General features: G+C 50.8%; 1 protein-coding gene across 1 annotated transcript; it reads left to right on the top strand.

Moving 5' to 3' along the window:
- Positions 1 to 589: 589 nt before the first annotated feature.
- LOC137537260 (oocyte zinc finger protein XlCOF6.1-like) lies at positions 590 to 10,766 on the top strand. The gene is made up of 3 exons (XM_068259347.1): positions 590 to 650; positions 1,904 to 1,962; positions 10,503 to 10,766. The coding sequence occupies exons 1-3, from the start codon at positions 590 to 592 to the stop codon at positions 10,764 to 10,766; spliced, it is 384 nt and encodes a 127-aa protein (XP_068115448.1).
- Positions 10,767 to 13,304: the final 2,538 nt, after the last annotated feature.

Raw genomic sequence — 13,304 nt, 5'->3', positions numbered from 1 at the left:
CATGGGTATGATGAGGCTGTGCAGTGTGTAGATGAGGTCGGTGGTGTGGTGTATTTGCCGTGTGAGCAGTGGACATGGGTCTTGATGAGGCTGTGCAGTGTATAGATGTGGTCGGTGGTGTGGTGTATTTGCCGTGTAAGCTGTGGACATGGGTATGATGGGGCTGTGCAGTGTGTAGATGTGGTCGGTGGTGTGGTGTATTTGCCGTGTAAGCTGTGGACATGGGTCTTGATGAGGCTGTGCAGTGTGTAGATGTGGTCGGTGGTGCGGTGTATTTGCCGTGTGAGCTGTGGACATGGGTATGATGAGGCTGTGCAGTGTGCAGATGTGGTCGGTGCTGTGGTGTATTTGCCGTGTGAGCAGTGGACATGGGTATGATGAGGCTGTGCAGTGTGTAGATGTGGTCGGTGGTGCGGTGTATTTGCCGTGTGAGCTGTGGACATAGGTCTTGATGAGGCTGTGCAGTGTGTAGATGTGGTCGGTTGTGCAGTGTATTTGCTGTGTGAGCTGTGGACATGGGTCTTGATGAGGCTGTGCAGTGTGTAGATGTGGTCGGTGGTGCGATGTATTTGCCGTGTAAGCTGTGGACATGGGTCTTGATGAGGCTGTGCAGTGTGTAGATGTGGTCGGTGGTGTGGTGTATTTGCCGTGTGAGCTGTGGACATGGGTATAATGAGGCTGTGCAGTGTGTAGATGAGGTCGGTGGTGTGGTGTATTTGCCGTGTGAGCTGTGGACATGGGTCTTGATGAGGCTGTGCAGTATGTAGATGAGGTCGGTGGTGCGGTGTATTTGCCGCCGTGTGAGCAGTGGACATGGGTCTTGATGAGGCTGTGCAGTGTGTAGATGTGGTCGGTGGTGCGGTGTATTTGCCGTGTGAGCTGTGGACATGGGTATGATGAGGCTGGGCAGTGTGTAGATGCGGTCGGTGGTGTGGTGTATTTGCCGTGTGAGCTGTGGACATGGGTATGATGAGGTTGTGCAGTGTGTAGATGTGGTCGGTGGTGTGGTGTATTTGCTGTGTGAGCTGTGGACATGGGTCTTGATGAGGCTGTGCAGTGTGTAGATGTGGTCGGTGGTGCAATGTATTTGCCGTGTAAGCTGTGGACATGGGTCTTGATGAGGCTGTGCAGTGTGTAGATGTGGTCGGTGGTGTGGTGTATTTGCCGTGTGAGCTGTGGACATGGGTATAATGAGGCTGTGCAGTGTGTAGATGAGGTCGGTGGTGTGGTGTATTTGCCGTGTGAGCTGTGGACATGGGTCTTGATGAGGCTGTGCAGTATGTAGATGAGGTCGGTGGTGCGGTGTATTTGCCGTGTGAGCAGTGGACATGGGTCTTGATGAGGCTGTGCAGTGTGTAGATGTGGTCGGTGGTGCGGTGTATTTGCCGTGTGAGCTGTGGACATGGGTATGATGAGGCTGGGCAGTGTGTAGATGTGGTCGGTGGTGTGGTGTATTTGCCGTGTGAGCTGTGGACATGGGTATGATGAGGCTGTGCAGTGTGTAGATGTGGTCGGTGGTGTGGTGTATTTGCCGTGTGAGCTGTGGACATGGGTATGATGAGGCTGTGCAGTGTGTAGATGTGGTCGGTGGTGTGGTGTATTTGCCGTGTGAGCAGTGGACATGGGTCTTGATGAGGCTGTGCAGTGTAGAGATGTGGTCGGTGCTGTGGTGTATTTGCCGTGTGTGCAGTGGACATGGGTATGATGAGGCTGTGCAGTGTGTAGATGTGGTTGGTTGTGCGGTGGTTTGGCATGAACTCGGCTTGGGTTTTGCTGAGTACGTCCTGCTGTGTGAGGAAAGAGGATCCTTTTATTCATTATGCTGTTAAATATTTTCCCCAGTGTGCTGCTGACACAGATTCCTCTGTAGTTTTCTGGATCATATCTGTTCCCATTCTTGTAGCTGGGTGTAATGAGGCCTTTGCTCCAGGCCTGAGGAAAGCAGCCCGCACTCAGGATGAGGTTGGATAGTCTTGCGAGTGCCTCATGTATGTCTGGGGGGCTGTATTTGATCATCTCTGGCAGGATGCTATCTGTACCGCTGGCCTTCTTACATTTTATCAGCTTTGTTCTTTCTCTTATTTCCTCCATCGTGATTGGTGTATCCAGAGGGTTTTGAAAGTCCTTGATTGTCTCCTCCATGTCCTTCAGTTTTGCGGCTATTTGTTTCTGTTCCGGGGTTTGGGCATTTTCTGGGATGTCTTTGTAGATGTCCCTGAAGTAGTGGAGCCAGATGTGGCCATTTTGGATATGAAGAGGGCATTTCTTAGGCTTTGCGCTGATATGGTTCCAGGACTCCCAGAATGAGTTGTCTTGGAGGGAGTCTTCCAGCTGTTGGAGTTTGTGGGAGATGTGGCTCTGTATTTCCGCCTGATGATGTCTTTGTATTGCCTCTGTAGGTGGTCATGGGCTTCCCTTAGGTCCCGGTTGTTGGGGTCTCTGTGCTTTTGGTTAGAGGCTGCCCTTAGAGAATTACGTAGCATCACTTGCCTTCATTGGCAAACCATTTTTGGGACTGTTTATTTGTGGATCTCTTGAAGTTGGTCTGCTCTGAGTTACTTGCTTTTTGCCTCCTAGTGTTGTGGCCTATTTATGCGTGTCATATTTATATTATTACTATTGTTTCTCACAGAGGGTCTTTCCTTTTTCTTAAAGAGGAACTGTAACGACAAAACGGCCCCTGGGGGGTACTCACCTCGGGTGGGGGAAGCCTCAGGATCCTAATGAGGCTTCCCACGCCGTCCTGCGTCCCTCGGGGGTCTCGCTGTAGCCCTCCGTACATCGGTGACGCAATATTTACCTTCCTGGCTCCTGCGCAGGCGCTCTGATGGCTTTCGGCGCCGAAGTAGGCGGAAATACCCGATCGCCGTCGGGTCTGCTCTACTGCGCAGGCGCAAGTTTCCGGCGCCTGCGCAGTAGAGCGGACCCGACGGAGATCGGGTATTTCCATCTATTTCCGTGCCGAAAGTCGCCACAGCGCCCCCGCTGAAGCCAGCAAAGGTAAATATTGAACTGACAGTCGGTACAGTCGCCGGCTGTTCGGAGGGCTGCGGCGAGACCCCCGTGGGACAGAGGACGGCGTGGGAAGCCTCATTAGGATCCGGAGGCTTCCCCCACCCGAGGTGAGTACCCCCCAGGGGATGTTTTTCATGTTACAGAGTCTCTTTAAGTGATTACTTGTTTTTAGATTCATATTTTTGGGGGATGCTCCCTTTCTCTTTTATTTTGGCCTCCCCCCCTCCCCCCTTTTTTTCCTTTGGGTGTGTCCCTCATGCTGTTCAGAGGTGGGAGGAGTATTGTGTATATAAGTGTTACCTGTCACTAAAACAATTTTTCTGAGAGAGCGTTATGATCTCTTTGTGCAAAAAATTGGATCTATTGATATCTAATGTCTATGGGCTGTCTGTATTGGTGCAACCATGATAAATGTACATAGTATTGTTAGAATAAATGCTAGTGTAAAGCACTGGTACTTTTCCATTAGCCGGGCGCAACCGCTAGGTGTCGCTAATTACTATTCCCCCTCCAGGCCGCCATGGATAGTAGGGAAAGATAGCAACCGCTAGGTGGCGCTAATTACTATTCCCCCTCCAGGCTGCCATGGATAGTAGGGAAAGATAGCAACCACTAGGTGGCGCTAATTACTATTCCCCCTCCAGGCCGCCATGGATAGTAGGGAAAGATAGCGATTGCTGGCAGCAGAATTACATATTTCCCTACTATCCATGGCGGCCTGGAGGGGAAATAGTAATTAGCGCCACCTAGCGGTTGCTATCTTTCCCTACTATCCAAGGCGGCCTGGCAGGGGAATAGTAATTAGCGCCACCTAGCGGTTGCTATCTTTCCCTACTATCCATGGCAGCCTGGAGGGGGAATAGTAATTAGCGCCTCCTAGCGGTTGCTATCTTTCCCTACTATCCATGGCGGCCTGGAGGGGGAATAGTAATTAGCGCCGCCAAGCGGTTGCCATCTTTCCCTACTATCCATAGCGGCCTGGAGGGGGAATAGTAATTAGCGCCACCTAGCGGTTGCCATCTTTCCCTACTATCCATGGCGGCTTGGAGGGGGAATAGTAATTAGCGCCACCTAGCGGTTGCTATCTTTCCCTACTATCCATGGCGGCCTGGAGGGGGAATAGTAATTAGCACCACCTAGCGGTTGCTATCTTTCCCTACTATCCATAGCGGCCTGGAGGGGGAATAGTAATTAGCACCACCTAGCGGTTGCTATCTTTCCCTACTATCCATGGCGGCCTGGAGGGTGAATAGTAATTAGCGCCACCTAGCGGTTGCTATATTTCCCTACTATCCATGACGGCCTGGAGGGGGAATAGTAATTAGCGCCACCTAGCGGTTGCTATCTTTCCCTACTATCCATGGCGGCCTGGGGGGGGAATAGTAATTAGCGCCACCTAGCGGTTGATATCTTTCCCTACTATCCATGGCAGCCTGGAGGGGGAATAGTAATTAGCGCCGCCTAGCGGTTGCTGTCTTTCCCTACTATCCATGGCGGCCTGGAGGGGGAATAGTAATTAGCGCCACCTAGTGGTTGCTGTCTTTCCCTACTATCCATGGCAGCCTGGAGGGGGAATAATAATTAGCGCCACCTAGCGGCCTGGAGGGGGAATAGTAATTAGCACCACCTAGTGGTTGCTATCTTTCCCTACTATCCATGGCAGCCTGGAGGGGGAATAGTAATTAGCGCCGCCTAGCGGTTGCTGTCTTTCCCTACTATCCATGGCGGCCTGGAGGGGGAATAGTAATTAGCGCCACCTAGTGGTTGCTGTCTTTCCCTACTATCCATGGCAGCCTGGAGGGGGAATAATAATTAGCGCCACCTAGCGGTTGCTATCTTTCCCTACTATCCATGGCGGCCTGGAGGGGGAATAGTAATTAGCGCCACCTAGCGGTTGCTGTCTTTCCCTACTATCCATAGCGGCCTGGAGGGGGAATAGTAATTAGCACCACCTAGCGGTTGCTATCTTTCCCTACTATCCATGGCGGCCTGGAGGGTGAATAGTAATTAGCGCCACCTAGCGGTTGCTATCTTTCCCTACTATCCATGGCGGCCTGGAGGGGGAATAGTAATTAGCGCCACCTAGCGGTTGCTATCTTTCCCTACTATCCATAGCGGCCTGGAGGGGGAATAGTAATTAGCACCACCTAGCGGTTGCTATCTTTCCCTACTATCCATGGCAGCCTGGAGGGGGAATAGTAATTAGCGCCGCCTAGCGGTTGCTGTCTTTCCCTACTATCCATGGCGGCCTGGAGGGGGAATAGTAATTAGCGCCACCTAGCGGTTGCTATCTTTCCCTACTATCCATGGCGGCCTGGACTGGTAATAGTAATTAGCGCCACCTAGCGGTTGCTGTCTTTCCCTACTATCCATGGCGGCCTGGAGGGAAATAGTAATTAGCGCCACCTAGTGGTTGCCATCTTTCCCTACTATCCATGGTGGCCTGGAGGGGGAATAGTAATTAGCGCCACCTAGCGGTTGCTATCTTTCCCTACTATCCATGGCGGCCTGGGGGGGGAATAGTAATTAGCGCCACCTAGCGGTTGATATCTTTCCCTACTATCCATGGCAGCCTGGAGGGGGAATAGTAATTAGCGCCGCCTAGCGGTTGCTGTCTTTCCCTACTATCCATGGCGGCCTGGAGGGGGAATAGTAATTAGCGCCACCTAGTGGTTGCTGTCTTTCCCTACTATTCAGGGCAGCCTGGTGGTGGAATAGTAATTAGCACCACCTAGCAGTTACTATCTTTCCCTACTATCCATGGCGACCTGGAGGGGGAATAGTAATTAGCGCCACCTAGCAGTTGCTATCTTTGCCTACTATCCATGGCGGCCTGGAGGGGAATAGTCATTAGCGCCACCTAGCGGTTGCTATCTTTCCCTACTATCCATGGTGGCCTGGAGGGGGAATAGTAATTAGCGCCACCTAGCGGTTGCTATCTTTCCCTACTATCCATGGCAGCCTGGAGGAGAATAGTAATTAGCGCCACCTAGCGGTTGCTATCTTTCCCTACTATCCATGGCGGCCTGGAGGGGGAATAGTAATTAGCGCCACCTAGCGGTTGCTATCTTTCCCTACTATCCATGGCGGCCTGGAGGGGGAATAGTAATTAGCGCCACCTAGCGGTTGCTATCTTTCCCTACTATCCATGGCGGCCTGGAGGGGGAATAGTAATTAGCACCACCCAGCGGTTGCTATCTTTCCCTACTATCCATGGCAGCCTGGAGGGTGAATAGTAATTAGCGCCACCTAGCGGTTGCTATCTTTCCCTACTATCCATGGCGGCCTGGAGGGGAAATAGTAATTAGCGCCACCTAGTGGTTGCTATCTTTCCCTACTATCCATAGCGGCCTGGAGGGGGAATAGTAATTAGCACCACCTAGCGGTTGCTATCTTTCCCTACTATCCATGGCGGCCTGGAGGGGGAATAGTAATTAGCACCACCTAGCGGTTGCTATCTTTCCCTACTATCCATGGCAGCCTGGAGGGTGAATAGTAATTAGCGCCACCTAGCGGTTGCTATCTTTCACTACTATCCATGGCGGCCTGGAGGGGGAATAGTAATTAGCGCCACCTAGCGGTTGCTATCTTTCCCTACTATCCATAGCGGCCTGGAGGGGGAATAGTAATTAGCACCACCTAGCGGTTGCTATCTTTCCCTTCTATCCATGGCAGCCTGGAGGGGGAATAGTAATTAGCGCCGCCTAGCGGTTGCTGTCTTTCCCTACTATCCATGGCGGCCTGGAGGGGGAATAGTAATTAGCGCCACCTAGTGGTTGCTGTCTTTCCCTACTATCCATGGCAGCCTGGAGGGGGAATAATAATTAGCGCCACCTAGCGGTTGCTATCTTTCCCTACTATCCATGGCGGCCTGGAGGGGGAATAGTAATTAGCGCCACCTAGCGGTTGCTGTCTTTCCCTACTATCCATGGCGGCCTGGTGGGAAATAGTAATTAGCGCCACCTAGTGGTTGCCATCTTTCCCTACTATCCATGGTGGCCTGGAGGGGGAATAGTAATTAGCGCCACCTAGCGGTTGATATCTTTCCCTACTATTTATGGCGGCCTGGGGGGGGGGGGGGGAATAGTAATTAGCGCCACCTAGCGGTTGCTATCTTTCCCTACTATCCATGGCAGCCTGGAGGGTGAATAGTAATTAGCGCCACCTAGCGGTTGCTATCTTTCCCTACTATCCATGGCGGCCTGGAGGGGGAATAGTAATTAGCGCCACCTAGCGGTTGCTATCTTTCCCTACTATCCATGGCAGCCTGGAGGGGGAATAGTAATTAGCACCACCTAGCGGTTGCTATCTTTCCCTACTATCCATGGCGGCCTGGAGGGGGAATAGTAATTAGCACCACCCAGCGGTTGCTATCTTTCCCTACTATCCATAGCGGCCTGGAGGGGGAATAGTAATTAGCACCACCTAGCGGTTGCTATCTTTCCCTACTATCCATGGCGGCCTGGGGGGGGGGAATAGTAATTAGCGCCACCTAGCGGTTGATATCTTTCCCTACTATTTATGGCGGCCTGGGGGGGGGGGAATAGTAATTAGCGCCACCTAGCGGTTGCTATCTTTCCCTACTATCCATGGCAGCCTGGAGGGTGAATAGTAATTAGCGCCACCTAGCGGTTGCTCTCTTTCCCTACTATCCATGGCGGCCTGGAGGGGGAATAGTAATTAGCGCCACCTAGTGGTTGCTATCTTTCCCTACTATCCATAGCGGCCTGGAGGGGGAATAGTAATTAGCACCACCTAGCGGTTGCCCTCTTTCCCTACTATCCATGGCGGCCTGGAGGGGGAATAGTAATTAGCACCACCTAGCGGTTGCTATCTTTCCCTACTATCCATGGCGGCCTGGAGGGGGAATAGTAATTAGCACCACCCAGCGGTTGCTATCTTTCCCTACTATCCATAGCGGCCTGGAGGGGGAATAGTAATTAGCACCACCTAGCGGTTGCTATCTTTCCCTACTATCCATGGCGGCCTGGGGGGGGAATAGTAATTAGCGCCACCTAGCGGTTGATATCTTTCCCTACTATTTATGGCGGCCTGGGGGGGGGGGGGAATAGTAATTAGCGCCACCTAGCGGTTGCTATCTTTCCCTACTATCCATGGCAGCCTGGAGGGTGAATAGTAATTAGCGCCACCTAGCGGTTGCTCTCTTTCCCTACTATCCATGGCGGCCTGGAGGGGGAATAGTAATTAGCGCCACCTAGCGGTTGCCATTTTTCCCTACTATCCATGGCAGCCTGGAGGGGGAATAGTAATTAGCGCCACCTAGTGGTTGCCATCTTTCCCTACTATTCATGGTGGCCTGGAGGGGGAATAGTAATTAGCGCCACCTAGCGGTTGCTATCTTTCCCTACTATCCATGGCAGCCTGGAGGAGGAATAGTAATTAGCGCCACCTAGCGGTTGCTATCTTTCCCTACTATCCATGGCGGCCTGGAGGGGGAATAGTAATTAGTGCCACCTAGCGGTTGCCATCTTTCCCTACTATCCATGGCGGCCTGGAGGGTGAATAGTAATTAGCGCCACCTAGCGGTTGCTATCTTTCCCTACTATCCATAGCGGCCTGGAGGGGGAATAGTAATTAGCGCCACCTAGCGGTTGCCATCTTTCCCTACTATCCATGACAGCCTGGAGGGGGAATAGTAATTAGCGCCACCTAGCGGTTGCTATCTTTCCCTACTATCCATAGCGGCCTGGAGGGGGAATAGTAATTAGCGCCACCTAGCGGTTGCTATCTTTCCCTACTATCCATAGCGGCCTGGAGGGGGAATAGTAATTAGCGCCACCTAGCGGTTGCTGTCTTTCCCTACTATCCATGGCGGCCTGGAGGGGGAATAGTAATTAGCGCCACCTAGCGGTTGCTATCTTTCCCTACTATCCATAGCGGCCTGGAGGGGGAATAGTAATTAGCGCCACCTAGCGGTTGCTATCTTTCTTTACTATCCATGGCAGCCTGGAGGGGGAATAGTAATTAGCGCCACCTACCGGTTGCTATATTTCCCTACTATCCATGGCGGCCTGGAGGGAGAATAGTAATTAGCGCCACCTAGCGGTTGCTATCTCTCCCTACTATCCATGGCGGCCTGGAGGGGGAATAGTAATTAGCGCCACCTAGTGGTTGCTATCTCTCCCTACTATCCATGGCGGCCTGGAGGGGGAATAGTAATTAGCGCCACCTAGCGGTTGCCATCTTTCCCTACTATCCATAGCGGCCTGGAGGGGGAATAGTAATTAGCGCCACCTAGCGGTTGCTATCTTTCCCTACTATCCATGGCGGCCTGGAGGGAGAATAGTAATTAGCGCCACCTAGTGGTTGCTATCTTTCCCTACTATCCATAGCGGCCTGGAGGGGGAATAGTAATTAGCGCCACCTAGCGGTTGCTATCTTTCCCTACTATCCATAGCGGCCTGGAGGGGGAATAGCAATTACAGCCACCTAGCGGTTGCTATATTTCCCTACTATCCATAGCAGCCTGGAGGGGGAATAGTAATTAGCGCCACCTAGCGGTTGCTATATTTCCCTACTATCCATGGCGGCCTGGAGGGGGAATAGTAATTAGCGCCACCTAGCGGTTGCTGTCTTTCCCTACTATCCATGGCGGCCTGGAGGGGGAATAGTAATTAGCGCCACCTAGCGGTTGCTATCTTTCCCTACTATCCATGGCGGCCTGGAGGGGGAATAGTAATTAGCGCCACCTAGCGGTTGCTATATTTCCCTACTATCCATGGCGGCCTGGAGGGGGAATAGTAATTAGCGCCACCTAGCGGTTGCTATCTTTCCCTACTATCCATGGCAGCCTGGAGGGGCAATAGTAATTAGCACCACCTAGCAGTTGCCATCTTTCCCTACTATCCATGGCGGCCTGGAGGGGGAATAGTAATTAGCGCCACCTAGCGGTTGCTATATTTCCCTACTATCCATGGCGGCCTGGAGGGGGAATAGTAATTAGAGCCACCTAGTGTTTGCCATCTTTCCTTACTATCCATGGCGGCCTGGAGGGAGAATAGTAATTAGCGCCACCTAGCGGTTGCTATCTTTCCCTACTATCCATGGCAGCATGGAGGGGCAATAGTAATTAGCGCCACCTATTGGTTGCTGTCTTTCCCTACTATCCATGGCGGCCTGGAGGGGGAATAGTAATTAGCGCCACCTAGCGGTTGCTCTACTTTTTTCGAGTCTCATTCCAGAGAATGAGAATTGCATTCTAACTGCCACCGAAATGTTGCACACAGTGCACCTCTGCGATAGAAGCACACCGCAGGCACTGCAAGGATTTACCACAGTGCTTTGCTGAATACCGGCTATCAGCAAAGAGCAGAAATGCTCCCCACCAAAAGCACAACAAGTGTGAACTGCACCTTGAGAGAATTTGATTGGTGATTACAAATTGTTGCAACCTGCAGTGTAGAACTCACTTTACTACTGAGTGTGGGAAATGTTTTTGTCTTAAATCACACCTTGTCAAACATGAGAGATCTCACACTGGTGAGAAGCCCTATTCATGTGCTGAGTGTGGGAAATGTTTTACTAAGAAATCAAATCTTTTCACACATGAGAGATCGCACACTGGTGAGAAGCTCTATTCATGTGCTGAGTGTGGGAAATGTTTTGGTGTTAAATCAAACCTTGTCCAACATGCGAGATCTCACACTGGTGAAAAGCCCTATTCATGTGCTGAGTGTGGGAGATGTTATGGGCATAAATCACTACTTGTCACACATGAGAGATCCCAATAACGAAGGTGACAGCGCCATCTAGCTGCTAAGATAGGAGGTGATAGTGTATATCTCCCTTAGGGACGATCACAGTTGATAAGTATACATATATACTTATCAACTATATACACTATCACCTCCTATCTTAGCAGCTAGATGGCGCTGTCACCTTCGTTATTGGCAACACGTATATACAACTGTATTAGCCTGGATAACTCAGACTACGGAAAAATGGCAGCTACACTTAACCAGGAAGTCCACGACAAAATGGCCGCCGCTCAAGCGTCCAGCGTGGACCCTGGTGCCCATATCCAAGAAGACTGAACTACATGACGCCTGGCTGCACTTCCTAAGTAAGAAGCGCGATGACGTAGCCGGACACGCCCCCACGCCATACGAGCACGGACTTCCGTGCTCGTGTATTATATATACAGGAAACAGCCACAGCAGCGCTTATGGGCGCCAAGCAGAGGATACTCTTACATTTGGTAAGCAATTTACACACTATATTCTATGCCACACATATCCCTCTTAGCAAGGGGCGAAGTCCTGCAGTACTCATGCGGATCTAGTATGTTCTTTAACCATCCTCTACTCCCCACAACTCCGCATTTTTCCACCATTATACACTATAGGCACTATACCATTGCCAAATAGGTATGTGCAGCGTTAGCTGACAGAACTATTTTCCCTGCTGTCTCTTGTAAAGGTTTTAATGCTGCCTCTTCCACAGAAGCAGACCAGGAAGAAGGTGACGACTATGATGCATCACAACAACTATCACAACGCTCACAAGAGGATGATGAGGATTCTGGTAGGACTCTGGCACACATGGCTCAATTCATGCTAGACTGCATTGAACGCGACCCACGCATTGTGCGCATTCTGGACAACACCAATTACTGGGTTTATACCCTTCTGGATCCACGGTACAAACACAATGTTCCAAAACTGCTTGAAGAAAGAGCCAGACAGGTCAAAATGGAAGAATACCAGCAGGCCCTTGTGGAGACTTTAGAGAGGAGATTGACATCCTCCCCCTCCTCTAGCCAGTTGTACGCCGACAGACTGAATTCCGCAAACCCAGGACGACCAGGAGGGCAGCAAACAACACAAGCCGCAGCTAGTGCCCAAAAGGGAATGGTATCGGCAGTGTCCTTGGAGTGGGAAAATTTTCTGACACCCATGCAGCAGCACACAGAACAGCAAGCGTGCAGATCCACCTCCAACACCGATCGCCTGGAGAAGATGGTCAAGGACTACATGTCAGATGGCATAGCTGTGTTGAACAATCCATCTGCACCCTTCAACTATTGGGTATCGAAGCTAGACACCTGGCACAAACTGGCAATGTACGCAATAGAGGTGCTGGCTTGCCCGGCAGCCAGCGTTATGTCGGTACGCTGTTTAAGTGCTGCCGGAGGCATTGTCACAGATCGGCGTATCCGCCTCTCCACAGAAAATGCAGACCGTCTGACTCAAATTAAAATGAATCAATCCTGGATTGGAAACGACTACGCAACACACCCGGACCCCAACCAAGTAACATGAACAATGAACATCTGTGATGGGTTAGCGTTTCCGGTCCCTGTTTATTGAACCTCTCATCTGTATTACATTTATGACTGCATGGCGACAAAATGCAAATTGCTATCCGCACGCTTCTTGTCCTCATGCAAGGCCTGGGTTGTTGTGTCTCAAAGCGTGGCCTTCTCCTCCTGCGCCACCCTCCTCCTGTTCCATCACGTGTGCTGCTGCTGGGTTAGCGTTACCGGTCCCTTTTCCTGGAACCTCTTATATGTATTACATTTATGACTGCATGCCGACAAAAAGCATGTTACTTGTGCAAAGAAAACAGACATTTCCCGCATTTAAAAGACAGTTTTCCCTTTGAAACTTTAAAATCGATTTTCTCAAAAACTATAAGCTCTTTTTGCTAAAAAAAAAATTCCTCTTGTACCCACTCCCAAGGTGCATATACCCTGTAAATTTGGGGTATGTAGCATATAAGGAGGCTTTACAAAGCACGAAAGTTCGGGTCCCCATTGACTTCCATTATGTTCGGAGTTCGGCCATGTTCGGCCCGAACCCGAACATCTAGATGTTCGCCCAACACTACACGTGACCCGTTCGGCCAATCACAGCGCTAGCCGAACGTTCGGGGAACGTTCGGCCATGCGCTCTTAGTTCGGCCATATGGCCGAACAGTTTGGCCGAACACCATCAGGTGTTCGGCCGAACTCGAACATCACCCGAACAGGGTGATGTTCTGCAGAACCCGAACAGTGGCGAACACTGTTCGCCCAACACTACTTTATACAGTGTTTTGTGTGCAGCCTATCTTGTTCATCTATCTATGATGTGGACCAGTGCACTGTCATTTATGTGTAGCTGCAGGAAAGTTATATGCAAGAGATCTGCTTCTTCTGTGGACATTATCCATTGTCCTCAGTTTTCTTCTGTTATGTGAAATTGTTACAACGTCTCCATGGTTTTCATTTTTTAACTAAAACGGTAGGATCCAGTATCGCAATTAAAATAATCTGTGTTTTGCATACA

The sequence above is a fragment of the Hyperolius riggenbachi genome, chromosome 10 (assembly GCF_040937935.1).
Source record: "Hyperolius riggenbachi isolate aHypRig1 chromosome 10, aHypRig1.pri, whole genome shotgun sequence".
Taxonomy (NCBI): domain Eukaryota; kingdom Metazoa; phylum Chordata; class Amphibia; order Anura; family Hyperoliidae; genus Hyperolius; species Hyperolius riggenbachi.
The sequence above is the reverse complement of the archived record's forward strand: the minus strand, read 5'-3'. Positions and strand labels throughout refer to the sequence as shown.